This window comes from Thalassophryne amazonica, chromosome 6, assembly GCF_902500255.1.
Source record: "Thalassophryne amazonica chromosome 6, fThaAma1.1, whole genome shotgun sequence".
In the NCBI taxonomy this organism is placed as follows: Eukaryota; Metazoa; Chordata; class Actinopteri; order Batrachoidiformes; family Batrachoididae; genus Thalassophryne; species Thalassophryne amazonica.
The window spans coordinates 90,668,366-90,690,049 of record NC_047108.1 but is presented as its reverse complement, the minus strand read 5'-3'; the positions used below and the strand labels follow the sequence as shown (position 1 = coordinate 90,690,049).

General features: G+C 39.8%; 1 protein-coding gene across 1 annotated transcript in view; it reads left to right on the top strand.

The window, feature by feature from the left end:
• Positions 1-20,317, top strand: part of syn2a (synapsin IIa) — a 34,899-nt gene extending 14,582 nt beyond the window's left edge. The window contains exons 2-11 of the mRNA XM_034172783.1: positions 3,187-3,244; positions 4,554-4,645; positions 7,865-8,021; positions 8,803-8,892; positions 9,013-9,075; positions 9,252-9,394; positions 9,481-9,555; positions 9,713-9,815; positions 14,367-14,513; positions 18,212-20,317. Coding sequence (XP_034028674.1) covers positions 3,187-3,244; positions 4,554-4,645; positions 7,865-8,021; positions 8,803-8,892; positions 9,013-9,075; positions 9,252-9,394; positions 9,481-9,555; positions 9,713-9,815; positions 14,367-14,513; positions 18,212-18,346 — 1,063 coding nt within the window. The 3' untranslated portion in view covers positions 18,347-20,317. The remainder of the gene's footprint in view (positions 1-3,186; positions 3,245-4,553; positions 4,646-7,864; positions 8,022-8,802; positions 8,893-9,012; positions 9,076-9,251; positions 9,395-9,480; positions 9,556-9,712; positions 9,816-14,366; positions 14,514-18,211) is intronic.
• Positions 20,318-21,684: the final 1,367 nt, after the last annotated feature.

The following is a 21,684-nucleotide window of genomic DNA, read 5'->3' as shown; positions in this document are numbered from 1 at the left end:
CAGATGACAAGTCAGATTTTCACATTGGGTTGTCATCACCCTGGTTAACAATGGCCAGTGCTAGTGCAGTTATCCAATGGGGTGTCAGTGGAAACTGGGCTACTCTGGAGAAAACAAGTAGAAGCAGAATTTGTCTCGAGGCAGCAAGAGAGCAGAAAAGTTCAACGTGTGGAAGAGAGTCTGGACCTTGACTGATAAAGGGAGAGAGACGGCTGATATGATGGAGAGGAGAAACATAGATGTACAGTGTGTACAAGAGACCAAGTGGAAGAAAAGTAAGGTCATGAGCATGACAATGAGGTGGGTTAAACTGTTGTATCATGGTGCGGATATGAGGAGAAATAGTCTTGGGGGTAATTTAAAGGAAGAGTAAGAGTGGGTTGGAGGTTAAGCAAGTGTCCTACAGGGTGGTCAGTCTGAAGTTGGAAATTGAAGCGATGATGATGAATGTCATCAGTGCATATACCCCACAGGTAGATTGTGAGATCATGCAGGGAAAAAATTCTGGATTGAGTTAGATGAGGTGTAGAGTGTACCCAAGTATGAAAGAGTGGGGACTGGAGCAGACTTCAATAGGCATGTTGGTGGAGGGAACAGATGTGCTGAATAAATAATGGGTGAATATGGTATCAAGGGGAAGAATGTGGAAGGGCAGATGGTTGTAGATTTTGCAAAAAGATGGAAATAGCTGTTGTGACTACTTATTTCAAGAAGAAGGAGGAGCACAGAGTGATGTATAAAAAGTGGACGAAAGTGTACACAGGTGGACTACATTCTGTCTGGGAGATGCAACCTAAAAGTAATTGGAGACTGTAATATGGTGACAGGGGAGACTCTAGCTAGACAGCATCAGATGGTCATTTGTAGGATGACTTTGGAGTTGAAGAAGAGGAAGAGAGTGAGAGCTGAACCAGGGGTCAGATAGTGGAACCTGAAGGATGATTATTGTCATGCGAAATTCAGGGAGATGATGAGAGAGGCACTAGATGAAGGTGAAATTATTCTGGACAACTGGGCAAGTACTGTGAGGGAGACAGATTGGAAGATCATTTTTCTTCTGACATCTGGACAGGGAGACTTGGTGATAGAATGAAGATGTACCAGAAAGTACAAGGCGAAAGAGGTTGGTGAAAAAGAACTGACAAAGCCAGAGTAGACAGGGGAATAAGAAGATGTGGCATGAGGTTAAAAGCGATTTGGCAATGTTTAAAGAAAGGGCATATAGCTTGGCTGACTGCTAGAAAGAGGGACCAAATGGGAAGGATGCGCCACAGGTTAGGATGCAGACTGAATAATAGTAAATGGACTGTATTTTTATAGCACTTTTACATCTGAATCAGAAGCTCAAAGTACTTTACACTGGTGCCTTGCATTCACCCATTCATATTCACACGTCAGGGTGCTGCCATGCAAAGTGCTCAACTGCATTAAGGACCTTGTCCAAGGGATTGTTAGTGATTTTGTGGTCTGGTGGTGTTTGAGTTGAGGATCCTCTGATCTCAAGCCCATCACTTAACCACTCGACCATCACCTCCCCAGTAGAAATGTGCTGACAAGTGAGGAGAGTGTGTTGAGAAGGTGGAGGGTGTATTTTGAGGAGCTGATGAATGAAATTAATGACAGAGTGACTGGAATCAGGGAGTGTAAAATAAAAAAACTTCCCAATTTACCTCCTTTCCTTCTCAAAAGTAAATAGTCACATTCTTGCACCATCACTTAGTTTTTGAGAACTGTCAAGTACGAAAGCCATCAAGACTGGAGAAATAGGAGAGTGCAGCTTTTGCATGTGACTTTAACAGAAGAAAGCACATCAAATTTAGGTTTTTGTCTTCCATGTGCCTTCTGGCAAACTATAGCTGAAAAGTTATGCTTTCTTTTTATGACGGTTCTTCTCTATGCCACTTCATCATATAACTGATGATCCATAAGCTTCTATTTGCGCCGACAAATACTAAAATCTAAATCGCAAAATCAATCAGACACTCGTTTTTTGTTGGGGTTTTTTTTGATTGCCTCCTTTTCGGCTTATGTTTGAGGAGACGGTGTTCCCAAAACACCGTCTCCTCTGTAGAGGTGCAGAGCATTCACTCCAGGGCAGAGTCGGCTTTTCATTTGCTAGACACACAGTAGCAGTGACTGATATTTTAATGCTCGCTTTCTCCCAGAGCCAAACACATCTGTGCTCAGACTAGATTGAGAATGAATTATTCAGGAGTGCAGGCAGGGAACATCACAGCAAGGGGATACAAACAAGACAAGAGGAAGTAAGAAATCACAAAGGGAAAAAAAGGAACAAAAGAAACAAAAAAAAGAACAAGAAAAATGTCATTAAAATATCGCAGCTATACTGTGGCATGGATGTGTTATGAATCCTACTTGGAAAAGGGTTTTGCGTCGCGGCTATTTCTGCACAGTTGCAGTATGTTTTTGTTTGCTGAAGTGAGAGGCTGCTGCTGTGGCAACAGAAAGCCCGAGAACCTCCTCTGTAGGAAAAAGATAGAAGGCCGAGGCTAATCTTAAGCCCTGGTTACGGAAAGAGCTCCCACCAGTGAGGTGATCCTTAAACTGACTCTGAGTGCAAGAAACAAGACTAAATCTGAAATTTAATTCCTGCAATGATTTGGCTTTTTTTCCATCTCTGTGAAGTATCATCCAGGCGTTGCTCCAAATTTAGTTTTGATGTAAGGTTTTGGCATTCAGATTTGCAGATCTAATTTGTATTCCTGTCAGAAAAGCTTGCAAGACGGTCTTAAAAAGAAAAAAGCTGAATCACCAGTGATGAAAGTGCAGCCATTTTACAAAAAGACTTGTGAATTCAGTGTACGTACTGCAGTCTCATTTTAAAATCCACAACTCGGTGCATGTTTAAATGTGCAGAGAGAATGGCTTTCCTTTAAAAAAAAAAAAAAAAGAAAAAAGAAAATCACACACTGCTCCCCGTGCAGCTTTTTTCTTTTTCTTTTTTTTTTTGCCGGAGTCATATGAGTGACTGTTAAAAAATAAAAAAGTCTTAAATCCAACAAAAATAAGGCTCCTCTATGCTGTTTGTACTTTAAAAAGTGATGTATTGCATTCCAGCTTAGTGCTACATCTGGTGCTTTCGTACTGTGGGAAATCACTAAGAAAGCACAGCTTCCTTTGTGCACTTGTTAACAAATTGTCTGGATGTGTGTCTCTTTTACCCAGGGCAAAATTATTCCGTGGAAAGAAATTACATGGGGATTATGACATCAAAGTGGAGCAGGTATGTTTCACCAGCATGCCACATCAATTTGAAATACACTCAACAAAAATATAAACGCAACACTTTTGGTTTTGCTCCCATTTTGTATGAGATGAACTCAAAGATCTAAAACTTTTTCTACATACACAATATCACCATTTCCCTCAAATACTGTTCACAAACCAGTCTAAATCTGTGATAGTGAGCACTTCTCCTTTGCTGAGATAATCCATCTCACCTCACAGGTGTGCCATATCAAGATGCTGATTAGACACCATGATTAGTGCACAGGTGTGCCTTAGACTGTCCACAATAAAAGGCCACTCTGAAAGGTGCAGTTTTATCACACAGCACAATGCCACAGATGTCGCAAGATTTGAGGGAGCGTGCAGTTGGCATGCTGACAGCAGGAATGTCAACCAGAGCTGTTGCTTGTGTATTGAATGTTCATTTCTCTACCATAAGTCTCCAAAGGCGTTTCAGAGAATTGGCAGTACATCCAACCAGCCTCACAACCGCAGACCACGTGTAACCACACCAGCCCAGGACCTCCACATCCAGCATGTTCACCTCCAAGATCGTCTGAGACCAGTCACTCGGACAGCTGCTGGAACAATCAGTTTGCATAACCAAAGAATTTCTGCACAAACTGTCAGAAACTGTCTCAGGGAAGCTCATCTGCATGCTCGTCGTCCTCATCGGGATCTCGACCTGACTCCAGTTCGTCGTCGTAACCGACTTGAGTGGTCAAATGCTCACATTCGCTGGCGTTTGGCACATTGGAGAGGTGTTCTCTTCACGGATGATGCGAAGGAGATGTGTTGCACTGCATGAGGCAAATGGTGGTCACACCAGATACTGACTGGTATCCCCCCCCCAATAAAACAAAACTGCACCTTTCAGAGTGGCCTTTTGTTGTGGGCAGTCTAAGGCACACCTGTGCACTAATCATGGTGTCTAATCAGCATCTTGGTATGGCACACCTGTGAGGTGGGATGGATTATCTCAGCAAAGGAGAAGTGCTCACTATCACAGATTTCGTCTGGTTTGTGAACAATATTTGAGGGAAATGGTGATATTGTGTATGTGGAAAAAGTTTTAGATCTTTGAGTTCATCTCATACAAAATGGGAGCAAAACCAAAAGTGTTGCGTTTATATTTTTGTTGAGTATAGTTTTGTGATGCACCTTGGTCTAAGAGGTCAGGGTACGTTGCATGTCTCTGCTCGTGTTTCCTGTTATTCTTCAGTGTGCTGCCTCAGAAAAGCTCAAAATTGTTTTGTGAATGAGGATAAAGCAGTATAATGATTCTCTCTTCATTGACTCTATAGGCTGAATTCAGTGAAATCAACGTCGTGGCTCATGCTAATGGGACCTGCAATGTTAACATGCAGGTTCTGAGGGGTGGAACCAAAGTCATCAGGTGAGATGCACATGCACAAAGACATAAAAACAAATGTGAGGCATCAGAAGGCTGAGGCTTACCCTGCACAGTGCGCACTATCCACATTGAGCTATAAAATTCATGCTGGACATCTTTCCTGATATGGACTGGGTAATGTGTTAGGAACATCATCGTTTGATGGAAATCAAAATCATCCAACTACAGAGGGTTGAATTCAAAGACACCACAAAAATCAAAGTGAAGAAATCATGCAGCAGATTTGTCCAATTTACCAAAATTTCATTGCATCAACTCAAAATGATACTCAGTAGTTTGTAAGGCCCCCACATGCTTGTATGCAGGCCTGACAACGTCGGGGCATGCTCCTAATGTGACGACTGGTCATGTCCTCCCAGAGCAGGACTCCTGGACAGTCTGAGGTGCAGGAGGAACCCAGGTCGCACTGCACCAGCTAGGGTCTGCCAATGGGTCCAAGGATTTCATCCCAAGAGATCTGTGCTTCCTTCCAGGGATATGCCTCCCCAGACCATCACTGACTAACCACCAAACTAGTCATGTTGAATGATACTTGCAGGTAGCATAACATTGTCCACAGTGTCTCCAGACCTTTTCACTCTGTCACATGTGCTCAGGTTGAACCTGCTCTCATTGGTGAAAACCACAGGGTGCCTGTGGTGGACCTGCCAATTCTGGGGTTCTATGGCAAATGCCAATCAAGCTCCACAGTGCCAACCACTGAGCACAGGACCCACTACAGGACGTGAAGCCCTCACCCTACCCTCATGAAGTCGATTTCTGATTGTTTGGTCAGAGACATTCACACCAGTGGCCTGCTGGCGGTCATTTTGTAGAGCTTTGGCAGTGCTCATCCTGGTCTTCTTTGCACAAAGGAGCAGATACTGGTCTTGCTGATGGGTTAAGGACCTTCTACAGCCCTGTCCAGCTGTCTCCTGGAATCTACTTGATGCTCATGAGAGTGTGCTGGGAGGCACAGCAGACTTTCTGGGAAAGATGTGCCATCCTGGAGGAGTTGACTACCTGTGTGACCTGTGTAGGGTCCAGGTACCACATCATGCTACCAGTAGTGACACTCAGTATGATCAGTTAACAGTGGATGACTGTGTGATTCATCACAGTGAAAGAGTTAAAAATCTTGGGATGATTCATGACCCATCTGTCTTTTGTCCTGCATTTTAGGGAGGTGGCTAAGGCTGTGCCTATTTTCATGAATGTGACGTTGCATGATTTGACTTGTCCTGAAACACTGATTCATGCTTTTGTGTCCTTCAGATTTGACAACTGTAATATTTTATGTTTTATCACATAGGAGTACAAAATGTCTTTATCATTCAGTAACAGTTTTAAGTAGAACTAGAAGATCTGAACATTCACAAGTCTGTTGGCCTCCCTTCATTAGTTTCCTGTGAATGTGACAGCAGGTTTTAAGGTTCTGTTATTGGCTTTAAAAAATTTTTAATTGCTTTGCGCTCTTTTATGGAATTTAGCAAGCCTGACAGTTCTGTGAACACATTTGTGATTCACTACACTTTTACACATTTTATGTTTTTATGACATCAAATCCATCTGGAGTGCGCGCATTTGTAAACAACTAAAGGACCGCGCAAGACCAGTGTGGGAAGCTATCAAGGCACTCAAGAAAACTGTGATTGAATAAACATTTTCCTTTTGCATCAACAGTTGCACAGCATCATAGTGAAGTAGAACAGAGATGTGAAATTTCAGCTGTACTTTGCCAGAAGACACATGGGAAACTCAAGCCTATGTTTGATATGTTTTATGTAAATCTTTTGGTTCTCTGTTCCACTCCACCATGATGGTGCAAAAGACAAAAGTTGTCCTATGCACAGTTCCCCCAGTCACCACAGAAGCTTATAACTCCTTCAGAGTTCATGGGTGTTTTGGGGGCTTCTCGCAATATCTCCTTTTTAAGAACCTCCTTCTCCAGACAGATTTTCCACACAGCATCATACTGTTTGCATTATTTAATGAATGATGCGCATAAAGTCCAACACATATTCATGATCTCCTGACTTGTGTTATATTAATTAGGGTACATATTTATGCACTCCATTGTTTTAGCTTTGACATTTTATTTTATTTTAAAGGGTATAATTGTAGAATTTTTGATTTTTTTTTTTTATGCCATTAAAAATTTAATGGCATAAAAGAACATGAATTGTCATGAATTGTGCACACAATTATTTAACATCATAAGCAAGCAAGTGAATTTAGAAAGCAAGGAAGAAAGAAAAGACAGACGGACAGACAGATGAAATTATAGATATTAGTTCCTGCATATATTATATTTTCAATATAATGGATTCCATGCTTAAATAAGAGTTAATCTATTTCATATATATATATATATATATATATATATATATATATATATATATATATATATATATATATAATTTATTAATTTATATAGCACCAAATCACGAGGCGCTTCACAAGCATTTAAAAGCAGAGTAAAATTAAATAAGATTAAAATACAATAAAAAAAATTTAACCATAAAATAAAACAATAAAAATGATAAAACAGGGAGAAGAGATGTGTCTTCAACCTGGCTATATATATATATATATATATATATATATATATATATATATATATATATATATATATATATATATATATATATAACATTTCAAGCATCCCTGCAACGTTCCACTAACATTAAGAACTAGAATTTTGAAGTGAGTTATCATCTGGATTTGACAAAATAAAAAGAAGCGCTAATTACAGACGATGCTTTTAAATTATGAAGTTCCTTTTCCCATTTGATTTACTTCAGAAAAAAAAAATTTAAGGATCGATTCAAACGTTCTGAGGACGTTCTCGCAACATTAAAAAAACAGTGCCATTCATGACCTTGTGAGAACCATAGGGTAACATTATGATAACGTTAGCTGTTAGCTGGGTATATACATGTGATTACTTAGTTTTTTATTTTTAATAAATTTGCAAAAATCTAAAAAAAAAAAAAGGTTTTTCACATTGTCATTATGGGGTATTGTGTGTAGAATTTTGAGGAAAAGCCATTTTGGAATAAGGCGGTAATATAACAAAATGTGAAAAAAGTGAAGCGCTGTGAATACTTTCTGGATGCACCGTATAATTCAATTTAATTTAATTCACATAGGTGGCTGCGCAGTGTAAACAGCACAGATTTTTGTTTCTGTCGTGTCACTGCCACAATTCTGTTTTTTTAGGTCATTCAAGCCAGACTTTGTCCTTATTCGTCAGCATGCCTTCAGTATGACCCAGAATGAAGATTTTCGTAACCTGATCATCGGCCTTCAGTATGGAGCAGTTCCTACTATCAACTCTCTGGACTCCATCTACAATCTGTGTGATAAACCCTGGGCGGTAAGGACTTACAGAGAGAGGCAGCAAATAGCCGGATGATGATAACGATGTTCTGTTCTGTGTTTGTGCTGCTTTTTTTATCACTTCTCTGAATTTTTCCACGTTAGTCCTGTGTGATTACTGCCAGAGCTGCCAAAAGCTGTTAGTCTAGGTTTGGAAGAAATATGAGCACACACCCCTCCCACAGCCGAGTGCTCCTCCTGAACTGATTGCTGCTGATACAGTTTAATATCCATGTGCACTCTACTTTGTGTACATCCCAATATACTGAACAGAATCCCTCCAACAAGCCATGCAAAGTCTGCTGAAGCACCAGCTGAGAAGATGTTTGGAACAGAATGTCGTCGCAGATTCATTTAGATACTGTGGGAGATTTTTATTTGTAGCAAGCGGCAATTAACAGAAATGTTGTATTCACCATTTTGTAATTACAGACATTTTTATGCATAGGCCCTGTATTTTTCTAAATATATTATTTTTAATACAAATGATCTCTTTTACAGCCAGTTTTCTGGAGACAATCTGAATCTGAGGATAAGCCCCATCACCAGTGGGCCTCAGGATCTGTATATACTGTAGTATAGTATATACTGTATTTCTTCTTCTCACAGCCATGTGCACGTTCATACCTTCACATTCCCTTTGAAAACACAAACGGGGTGGAAAACCTCAAATCAAGTTATATCCAATTATCCATTGTCCAAGTATCTCTTCATGACACTGATTGTGCTTTAAAAAATTCTAAATTGTACCTGAAATATCTCTCTTCATACATGCCCAGTTTGCTCAACTCATCAATACCTTCAGGAAGTTGGGTGCTGAGAAGTTCCCTCTGATTGAGCAGACTTTCTACCCAAACTACAAGGAGATGGTGAGAATTCTCTTGTTACCAACTCTTCCGCAAGAAAATTGCCCAACATAAACAAGAACATGAGCATGAAGACAAAACAGAATGTGTGGCAATAAATTCCGATTTTACACTTTCATGTAGGTAAGCATGCCGTCATTTCCCATCGTTGTGAAGATTGGACATGCTCACTCTGGAATGGGCAAGGTAGAGATATTTAATATGAAACATAGTATGAAATAAAACATGCTGTAGTATCTCGTATATAAATTGTTGATGCTGTAGATCACAATCACTGAAATACCTACGCATGTATTTTACGTTTACTGTATATGTCTTCAACATTGTGATTATTTTGTTGTGTTTTGTTTTTCCATGTGCAGGTGAAGGTGGACAATCACAGTAAGTTCCAGGACATAGCCAGTGTCGTGGCTCTCACCCAGACCTACACCACCACAGAACCTCTGATTGACTCCAAGTACGACATCAGAATCCAGAAGATCGGCACTGACTACAAAGCCTACATGTACGTATAATTCTACAGTTTGCTTTATTTGATGAACTGCTTTGGAAAGGAACTGAAATTTGATTTAACTGCTGTGCTTTACGCAGGAGAACGTCTATATCTGGTAACTGGAAGACCAATACAGGCTCTGCTATGCTTGAACAGGTGGCGATGACCGACAGGTAAGCTTTGAATCATAGCACGTACCCAGAATACCCGCACTTACCCAGGAAATAGGATGAATAATTAACCTTTTGGAATGGAATGGAAACAAGTGATCATCTGACAACAGTGTCCAGATGTTTGGCTTCAGGTTCTGATTGTGCTGCTCTTGTTTAGGTACAAACTGTGGGTTGATACCTGCTCAGAGATCTTTGGCGGTCTGGATATTTGTGCTGTCAAAGCCATTCATGGGAAAGATGGCAGAGATTACATCACAGAGGTACGAGTGCAGCACTGGCAAGTGTGGAGACTTTTGGAAGCATAACAAACAGAAATATTGCTGGAATTGATCATCTCAGATTAAATAAATATATGTATTATTAGCTAAGTGGCCTCTGTATATGTGTGTACATGTGTATGGCTTCAATCACGGAGAAACTGGGGAGAGCTGACATTTGCCGTTTGGTGTTCTTACGTATTTTGAGTCAAGGATGAACGACGCCAAAAACGGAACGTTGATAGGATTAATAATTTTGGAAAAACTACAGATATTAGCTAACAACACTGAACAATGGACATTGATAATTCATTGTGGACTCACACACCATTCCAGCAGGGGGCAGTAAATCATCTACATCAATGGTTTTCAAACTGGGGGGCATGCGCCCCCTGGGGGGGCACCAGAGTTCTTTGGGGGGGGGCAAAAAATAACTGTAAACACTGTTAACCAACAAAAAATAAGGAAAAAAGGAAAAAGAAAACATCTTTAGCTAACATGCCAGGAGCAAAAAAGAAGAAAGTAGACGACAATCTTCCTCTCCACAGTGCGTCCCCGCATCAGCCGCCTGTGCACGTCGCATCAAAGGCCCAGACTCATTGCTCGCACTAAACAAGAGGTGAGACTAGTTGAGAGACTAAATACGTATAAAAGTTTAATTAATATTATTTATGTTCAAATGTGATAGTTATGTCATAGACCAGGGGTCGGCAACCTTTGAGACATTGAGTGCCAATTTCAAATTTTCTAGTCAATGAGTGTGCCACTATCAACAATAATGGTAAAAAATACACAAACTACAGGAATACGTTCAACAAATTGTGTGTGCGCGCCGTTATACATATAATCTTACTGTATTAATCTTTTTTATATATAGAAAATTCTTATTATTATTAACATCTTATGAATCAACAATTAAATAAACCTCTCATAAATCATTTTAACAAAGGCCAATGAGGAATAAAAATGCATCACAAATGAAACGGCCACACATTTTATATAAGCAGTACCTTTATGTACTCCCCATCAGTAAAAGGCTTCCCATGTTTAGCGATGCAATTAGCGAGATTACAACTGGCTTCTGTGACATGGCCTTGGGTGTTCGCAAACACTTTAAGAGAGCTGGATTGTTTCCCATACCTGGCCACGGCACGTTTGATGGTTTCGGCTCTATCGGCAGGGTCTTTATATGTCTTCTGATGTTTCGTCTCGAAATGCTGCTTAATGCTGGAAGTTCGGAACACAACGTTGTCACAGCTCAAGGTACATACAGCGCAATCACAAAACCATATTCTTCCGTCCAGGAGGGCTGGAATGCCCTAGCTTTAGTTTTTTTTAGCCGGCGGCTCTGTCATCTCTGCACTTGTAACGCTATCAGGTAACTTTGATTTTGATGCAGGCTAGGCTAATTTTACACATGGGTCTCTGGGAAAGTGGGCGGGAGCTGGGTGCAGAGCGAATGCGGTTGGAAGATCGTGCTATCACTCAGATTTTTTTTTTTTTTTTTTTTTTTTTTGCTGATGCTGGTCCAGTGTTGTGTGTGCCAGTGATTATGCTACCGCGTGCCACTGCTGGCACGTGTGCCATAGGTTGCCGACCCCTGTCATAGACATTTAAAAACACAGAGATGTTTAAAAAAAAAAGTTTAAAAAAAAGTAAAAAAAAAAAAAAAAAAACAATGTTTAAAATATGACAAAAGGTAAAAATGGAAGAATAGAATGTTTTTTAAAAACACGTTTAAATGTTTGAAAAGGGTGTAAAATGTGTGAAAGAATATTAAGTTCCTTAAAAATATGTTTAAAATGTTTGCAAAGGCTGTAAAATGTGTAAATGCATAGACAGTTCCTTAAAAACACATAAATATATTTAAAATGTGTTTAATATGTAAAAGAATAAAAAGAAACACATGAACATGTTGAAATTGTGTGGGAGTGGGGGGGGGGGGGGCACAGCTATTTATTTGTTCTCTGAGGGGGGCTCACTCTCCCACACTTTGAAAACCCCTGATCTACATATTAAAAACAAAGTGGCACCTGTGTACATGTATGCGTGCGTGACTTTATTAAGTAAGATTAATGTAAGTGCATAATATAATTGCAAATACATTAAAAATTCATGGATGACGCAAGAAAGTGAAAACACTTATTTCCATTGTGGTCCAATTAAAAATCAAATGACAAAATAGAAGTAATAATAATAATAATAATAATAATAATAGTGTGTATATGATAACAAGAACCTAAACAATTTATAAATACATTCATTTAATTCAATTTAATTAGCTTATAATGTGCCAAATCACAGCAAATGCTGTCTCAAGGCGCCTTACATGGAACAATTCAACATAAAATTTAAATTAAATAATTAAAAATGAATAAAAAATTTCAAATACATAATTAAAAACAGGAGTAAAAGAATAAAACAGATACAAAATTAAAACTATTCATAAGAAAGAGAATAAAAATGGGTTTTCAGTCTTGACTTAAAAATGTCCACAGACTCTGACTGCCTCACGGTTGCAGGAAGGGTTGAGTGCACGATGAGAAAAGGCTCTTTGACCTGCTGACTTCTTCTTCACCCTTAGATACATTAAGACAGTAAATTAATGTAAAAAAAAAAAATGTAATTAACAGGAAATAAAAGGGTTGAGTTGTTCCTGTAAAGACTGTCTAAGGTTCTAAAAACATTCTGGGCTCACACGCCATTCCAACTCATTATAGAAACTTTGCATAATTTATTACCTTGAAAAATGTCAACTATCTCTTTTATAAACACTACCCAGTCTAGCATGTTGCCCATGGATCCCCTGGGCAACATGCTAGATGGACATTGTAGCCTCCAGTAGAATAACTGGAACTTTCTGTAATTGGTATATTTTAAATTATATGGACACAGCTTGGAATCAGCTTGGGACTCCGACGAAGGCGGTCGCATCTCCTCCACTCTCCCTTATCTCTGCTCTCTGCTTTAACCTTCAAGTTCCTACTTCACCAGACTGTGAATTCCTCAATTTATATTGGATACTGGATCTATTGGACTACTATTGGATTAACCATGGAATTGATCAGCTGGTCTCTGAACACTATTGACACCATTTTTTCTACAAGAAGGTCAGGACTGGGGGATCCTACCAGCCCAGATGGAACGTATCCTGCGGGCTATGTTCTCGACTCCTGGGGATTGTGGCGTGTTGCATGCTTGGCGCCTTTCTCCATTGAGGACGTCGAGGATTTATTCATATTTAGTCTTATGGTAGCAGGGCTGTTACTTTCTGGCTTATGTGCTGCCCTGATCTACCGGAAAATTGGCAAGATGGCAGCATCAAGAACCATGGCCCCTCGCTTGTCCATCATGATTAACGAGGTGGGCAAGGCAGTGCATTCTCAGACTGCGATGACTCTTGAACTCAGACGCAAATTGGATGACATCTTGGAGCAGATGCGTGCTTTGCAGATGAAGATGAAGATTTCGGAGGCCGGGGAATATTCTTAATTCATAGTTGGGAATATTCTTAATTCATAATTGGGATTTGGTTGTTCAAGTGAAGCTGTAAAAAGTGTTTTTCACTGCTCAAACCACAACACGGCAGGCTTATCAGCCTGAAGGACAAATTGCCCTGCTGTTTTTCCTCCAGAGGAATGTCTTCAGGCCTTGGTGATTATTTGACTGTTTTCTTATCTCAACTCACAAAGACAATAAACTGTTTCACAGGACTAAAGCATGCTCCATTACCTCCCCCCACCCCCCTCCTACCCCCCATCACAAAGCCCCCACTCCGGCTTCTGCTCACGTCACCCCTTCCCTTCTGCGGGGGCGGTGCGGTTTTAGCTGCAGCTGGTCCCCATTCGCCCCCACAAGCTGACGGTGGCACAACTGAGGGTTGCTGCGTGACCTTTACCCACTTGCCTCAATTCGGACAACGGACTTCTTCAAATTTAGTGCACATAAACAATGTCAAATGTGTATGTGCTGTCTTTAATTCTGATGTGTGCCATTATTATGGTAAACAAGTAATAATTGTGGACTATTTGCTGTCTGAGGTAACTGGAGTATAAAGACAATTTCTCCATTGTGAGATCAATAAAGTATATCTCATCTCATCTCATCTCATCTCTTTTTTGGGGCTTTTATTTCCCAGAAACATAAACTTGAACAGATATAGAATTGATAATGCTATGTATTTTCTCGTTTATTAACTATTTTTCTGACCTTTCATGGCAAAAATACAATAAAATTCCATGGGGACAAAAAGTGTCCCTTTTTGATGAGACATGTTTTCATTCACTGCTGTGATTGACTCAGCTCTTTTAAAGGTTGGAGACGAGAGCTGTGAGAGCATGATTATCATTCTCACCACACCCTCTGATTTGTATTCCGTCTCACCCAGCCCTTTGGCACTTCAGTATATCTACAAAAATAGCAGTTTTGCTGTGAAACATGTGCACAGTCCTTGTGAACAAGGCACAACACTTTGCCCTGGTTGGTGTACTTATCATTTCATATTGTATTTCTGGGGCATGTTGTATGACTTATACAGTGTTACCTGTTTCTTAGGTGGTGGGCTCCTCTATGCCACTGGTCGGGGAGCACCAGGCTGAAGACAGACAGCTCATTGCTGACATGGTGTTGGCAAAAATGAGCCAGCTGGCGGAGAAGGAAGCTAATACTCCCCAGAGACCAACAACCATACAGCCATCCCAGGTAGAGTAACGCACAGGTGCAACGCAACATGCAAACACAGGTTGCAGGAACAAGTGAGATTGTTTGTGTGTGTGTGGTTACCTATGATTGTCATTCCATGCTCTCAGCAAGGAAAACACAGATGTAATGGAGTTTGAGTGTGTGAGTCTGCAAAACATCTGTCAGTAACTCCGTGAAAAATACTGCATGTAAAATACGGGGTTATGATAAATGGAGGGGTTCGGGCATCTGATAAGGATGTCCCCTGGTCATCTCTCTGGGGAGGTCTTCAAGGCATGTCCAAATGGGAGGAGGCCCCTGGCAAGACCCAGGACACCCTGAAGGGATTACATCTCCTAGCTGGCTTGTGAAGGCCTGAGGGTCTCCCAGGAGGAGTTAAGCTAGAGGGCCTTAATAGGGAAGTGTGGCATGAGCTGCTTAGTCTACTGCGACTGTGACCTGGACACAGATAAGTGGCAGAAAATGATGGATGGATGGATGGATGGATGGATGGATGGATGGATGGATGGATGGATGGATGGATGGATGGATGGATGGATGGATGGATGGATGGATGGATGGATGGATGGATAAATGGATGTGAGGTCCAGGGAACCTCACCTTTATGGTCATGACTCATTGGCCATTTTTGACTATGCTCATGTTTTAATAACTCTGTATTTAATCCATCCTAATTACAGTTAGACACAATCCAACCACTAGGAGCAGTGAGCAGCCAGAATCCAGCACTCAGGGACCAACTCCAGATGTAGAGATTTTGCCTTAGTCAGAGACAGAAAGGAGTAAACCCTAATTAAACATGTTTTTGATGGTGGGAGGAAACCGGAGTGCCCAGAGGAAACCCACACAAACACAGGGAGAACATGCAAACTCCACACAGAAAGGGTGGGAAGCGATCCCGCAACCTTTTTCTTTGAGGCACCAGTGCTAATTACCGAGCCACGGTGGCACAGTGGGAGATGTCTGGGTGTGTTCAGACAGGCACATGTATAGTAGGCCTTCTAAATTGCAGTTAATTTTTAATACACATTAGAGTAGGTAGGTCAATGGGTTATAAGTTGGGCTACCAATATGTAGGCCTGGGTTCAATTCCTGGTCAGCTGTAAAAAAAAAAAAAAGTTAGGGAAATTTCTGGAACATGGAAGCTTTGGGAATGTTCTAGCAACTAGTCAATGTAAATACTAATACATGGAAGAAAAACACTGTTTCTCAAGAAAGTCTTCATAGCCATAACACTAGGTTTTAGCACATTCTTGCAACTAGTCCATATACACACTAATACATAGAGCATTCTAATACATTTAGTTTCTCTCTCGAAAAAGAGTTGAATTTCATAATACAGCCTGACCGATATACAGTAGTGTTCAGAATAATAGTAGTGCTATGTGACTAAAAAGATTAATCCAGGTTTTGAGTATATTTCTTATTGTTACATGGGAAACAAGGTACCAGTAGATTCAGTAGATTCTCACAAATCCAACAAGAACAAGCATTTATGATATGCACACTCTTGGCTATTAAATTGGCTATGAAATTGGGCTATTAGTAAAAAAAAAAAAAAGTAGAAAAGGGGGTGTTCACAGTAATAGTAGTGTGGCATTCAATCAGTGAGTTCATCAGTTTTGTGGAACAAACAGGTGTGAATCAGGTGTCCCCTATTTAAGGATGAAGCCAGCACCTGTTGAACATGCTTTTCTCTTTGAAAGCCTGAGGAAAATGGGACGTTCAAGACATTGTTCAGAAGAACAGCGTAGTTTGATTAAAAAGTTGATTGGAGAGAGGAAAACCTATATGCAAGTGCAAAAAATTATAGGCTGTTCATCTACAATGATCTCCAATGCTCTAAAATGGACAAAAAAAACAGACTTGTGGAAGAAAACGGAAAACAACCATCAAAATGGATAGAAGAATAACCAGAATGGCAAAGCCTCACCCATTGATCAGCTTCAGGATGATCAAAGACAGTCTGGAGTTACCTGTAAGTCCCTCTGTTAAATAAAAGACATGTGCAGAAGAGGTTACAATTTGCCAAAGAACACATCAACTGGCCTAAAGAGAAATGGAGGAATATTTTGTGGACTGATGAGAGTAAAATTGTTCTTTTTGGGTCCAAGGGCCGCAGACAGTTTGTGAGATGACCCCCAAACTCTGAATTCAAGCCACAGTTTACAGTGAAGACAGTGAAGCATGGTGGTGCAAGCATCATGATATGGGCATGTTTCTCCTACTATGGTGTTGGGCCTATATATCGCATACCAGGTATCATGGATCAGTTTGGATATGTCAGACTACTTGAAGAGGTCATGTTGCCTTATGCTGAAGAGGACATGCCCTTGAAATGGGTATTTCAACAAGACAGTGACCCCAAGCACACTAGTAAACCAGCAAAATCTTGGTTCCAAACCAACAAAATTAATGCCTCGCAGATGTGAAGACATCATGAAAAACTGGGGTTATACAACTAAATACTAGTTTAGTGATTCACAGGATTGCTAAAAAAGCAGTTTGAACATAATAGTTTTGAGTTTGTAGTGTCAACAGCAGATGCTACTATTATTGTGAACACCCCCTTTTCTACTTTTTTTACTAATAGCCCAATTTCATAGCCTTAAGAGTGTGCATATCATGAATGTTTGGTCTTGTTGGATTTGTGAGAATCTACTGAATCTAGTGGTACCTTGTTTCCTATGTAACAATAAGAAATATACTCAAAACCGGGATTAGTCTTTTTAGTCACATAGCACTACTATTATTCTGAACACTACTATATCAGTAGGCTGATGATATAGGCTGAGCTTTTCGCAAACATATTGGTAGCAGCGGTATTTTTACTGATATGAAAACTTTTATTTTGCCAAATATACAATGCAGAAAACAGTTGGGCTGTTGTAAATGTTGTTATTTAGTGAGAGCATTGTTTTCACTGATGTCAAGTATGACTGGGACCCCATCATGCCTTGGTCAGATTATACACAACAGACAAACAGGGTAAATTGACCAACTGCCATTCATTTACAATCAATGTAGGCATTTTAGAGCATTAAGAGACAAGTGGCCACTATGTCACCAGCTAGGGGGACCAAAATAGGTGAGTTTATTTTATGCAAATGCTGAGCGATGTGACACCGCAACTGTCAAACCTAGTGAAGGTAGTGTGATGGAAGCATGATATACTTTGGTTGGTTGTTGGTTATATTTATAGTTATTTATAATAAAGTTTATGTTTAAACTGTAAAACATCAAGTTGCAATTACATTTCTTTGTCATGAGGTTTTGATACTGAAGTGTTAGAAATCGTTGCTATTTTTTTAAATGTATATAGGCCTATCAGTACTGTAAATTTTTACCCTCTAATATCGGTATCGTATCAGACCCCAAAAAAATCCATATCAGCTGGGCTCTAGTTCACAACACTATAGAAAGTTGTAGAACATTCTAGTAAGTAGATAGTATATACCCTTCCAATATACTATAGAACATTTTGAAGCATTTAGGTTTTTATTATTATTATTATTATCATTATTTTTACAAAGACTTCATGTTCAAAACACTATAAGGCTCCAGAACATTCTTCATTGTTGTAGGATTATATATACACAAATACTGTATATGGAACATTCTAGAATAGCAAGAACTCAAGAACCTACTTTTAACACCTTCAGAAATCCTACTGGATGAGCAATGTTTTGTCTTTGTAGGGAGCTGGCCAGAAGGGAGAGGTCATGGGAGATTCCACTAAGAACAGCGCCGGGCATCCGCCTCAAGGCTGTCTGCAGTACATTCTTGACTGTAATGGTGTTGCAGTGGGTCCAAAACCAGTCCAGGCCAACTGAGTATCTCTGAAAGGGAAAAAAGTTTCCACATTACGACAACAGAGATGTTGTTTAGCTGAAGGCATACGCAGGAGGATATGTGAAAGCTGATGGTTAAAGCCAGACGTTATCTCGGTGCAGCTCTGTGCTGGCCTGGACTGTGTTTTTAACTCTATGCAGTGTCAAAATGTACTGTCTACTTGTTGAGCTGTTGATTTGTGTGCTCGTGTAGCTTACCTATATTTCAGTAGCTGTGGATGTTATTCTTTGAGGATGTTGATGGCGTATAAAGCAGATGGTGCCTACACTGAGTTCAGTGCTACTCTGTGTTACCGTTTGACCCATCTATGAACATCTCATTTATCCCACATTCTATTCCATTTTTCAAATTTTTTGATGTGTAACCTTTTAGATATTTTTCAATCTGTGGGTCAAGCAGTTTGACAAAGTGTACAGTATCGCTTGATATTTATACAATACGTAGGCGCCTGGCTGTTGTGGTGATTCTTTTCAGAATTATACAGAATAAATATTTATTTTTGTTTTTGCATGATTGAAACAAAGACAGGCGCAAGTCGGTTATAAACGTCTGATCCAGTGGGATGTTCATGTAACATTGCTGTACATGTGCGCTGCTTTCCCTGTGAGTCATGCATTGTGAATGTGTCTTAAAAATACATATATGTGTAACGTGTTGACTAACAATGTGCATTCACACAGTGAATGCGACAGGGTACATTCCTGCATACAGCCACAGCAGCAGACGTATCATATGTCACCTTTAAAATGATTTCTCTACAACTGCCACTAGAAAAGAGATTACTTAGAATATCTATAGAGTACGAGTCGAAGGGTTCATACTAAAGATTATAATTAGCCTAAAAATGATAGATTTTATGACATAAAGTTTAGAATGTTATGTAGATTGTCTGCACATAAACCTTCAATATATTTGTATCGTTTTGAACCAAAGAATAAATAATTTACTTTCAATCACAGGTTTTTGCACTTCAGCAAACCAAGATGTAAATATCAGACAGACTTGACTGTTGTCATGTAGAATGCATGTGACTCCATTAGTGAACAATGTGCATACATTTTTCAAATCCTTGAGCCAGTGCTATAATTTTTTTTTTTTGAAGCAGACTTTACAGGTCATGTTGAAATGCTGCTTTGATTGTAATCCTCCAGTGAAATATTGGATATAACGTCTCTCGGTGATTTTGAAACTGGTTATGTGGTATTGCGATGTTGTCATGACAACACAGCAAGTGCTCTGAGGTTTAATGTGGAGTTGCACCTTCTTTACTGCCATTCAAAGACTCAAAACATCACACAGCAAGTGCAATGTTATTTCTTATTTATTTAATTAATAACGTAATTTCTTTTTTTAAAACTACAGGCATCCGCACATTCAGTATATTAAACTCTCTGACACAAATGTTCCGGCGATTTTTGTGGAGACAATATCGAGTATCTGAAAAAGCTAAACGACAACCAAATCAACTGTACAAAGAAATCCGTACGGTTTCCAATGACTTGTTTCTTATCGTGTAAAATGTATTGAGCAAGTTCTGTGTGCAACTCTTTTTCAAGGTGTATAAAGTGCCATTGTATCTGTGACAGTATACTTGTCGAAGCCATGCCTGAGGCTTTGTGGGTGTGTTATTCTGTTTACTAGGAAATATGCCATGACATTGGTTTCCAAGGGAGAATCTAACCCAGTCTGTAATAGCGGTGTGGTGTGGTTCAGGTGATAAATAATTGATACGTGCTCAATGGATATATTTACTTTACCATTATATTGAGGTGGACCTTGGATCTCTTTGGACCTGCAGAGCTGTAAGGATAAATTAGGAACTACGCTATATGTACTTAAAAACTGCTGTTAGACTGTTTAAATCAAGATCAGAATATAATATATTGTTGGAAACGTTTCCATTCTGGATATTTCCTCAATGTCACTGGCAATAAAGCTTCCTTTTCAATATGTGTTTGGTTTGTTTCCTTGTATTTATGTATGTGTCATGCCGCAGAATGGAAAGAGGTTGTTGGGATTGTCCATGTCTCTCTGTCCGCGGTGATGCGTGTGCAACTCTTCACTCGGAGGGAGGAGGAGTAACAGGAAGACAGACATCGGGAATGAGAGGAACAGTCGTAGCCAGTAAACCAGTATTGATCAGTATCTCTGGTATTTATATTTATATTTGCAAACTGTTTTTCTTTTGTACTTCCACGTTTGATACTCTGTGTGCTTCTTACCCTGTGTTCTGCTATACAATGCTGCTGGAACCTCAATTTCACTAAGGGAGTCTTCCCAAGGGATCAGTAAAGTTCTGTCTAATTGAATCTAATCTAATCTAAAACGCAAAGCCCAATTTCAATCAGACTTGATGGATAACATCAGGGGGCCATCCTCTTGCAGCGCAAGTCATGTCAACTTCATAGGTTGAAAACTTGTGGGGTGGGGGGAGGGCAAGAGTGTGCCATGAGGAGCCATGCCGGTGCAGGTTTTCCTTGCAACCAACCACCTCAGCAGATGGTTTAATTGATGGGCTTCTCCACTCAACCTAAAGTCCTGATCATCTCTAAAATCACTTGCTGAGGTGATCCGTAGCAAGGAAACCCTGCACCGATGAATGGCCCTTCATGCCTGCCTCAGTGTAAGATATAAGTCAAATCAGAGGTCATCTATTGTCTGTGATGATAGCTTCAAAACAAAAACAGCCATTTCAATCAAACATAGTGGATAAACACAGCATATGATCCACTCACAACATAGGTCAAATGAAAGTCATATATCAAAGGTCAAGGTCAAATCAGACATCATCATCTATTACTGTCTGTAGCAATATCTTGAAAACACAAACAGAAAATTTAATCAAATTTGGTGGATAAACACTGGAATTCCCTCTTGCAACACAGGTCATGTAAAGGTAACAGACTGAAGGTCATATCAGAGGTCATTATCTAAATATATATTAAGGGCCATATCTCAGGATCTAGATGAATTATTAAAAGGTAATTTTCTGCATAGACCTGTGCTCTCCTGGGGCTAACAAATGTATCAAATCTCTGACATCAACAACATCAGATGGTGATACCAAGTGAAACTGAAAAATTTGCCAGTCATAGCAAACCACTTTAGAGGCCTTCTTTTGTGAGGGATGATATTAAAGGACACAGCTGTACTCAACAGTTAAACTTAAAAGGTGGGAGGTCAAGGCTTTCCAAAGGTTCTGCTGCTACATCGCATAATCTGCACTGTTTCCAATGCATTAACAGAAAACAGCATTGTGATCCTGTTTCCCCTCTTCTTTGTGTCTTTAATTTGTGGCGTCTGTCATCCTTATATAACA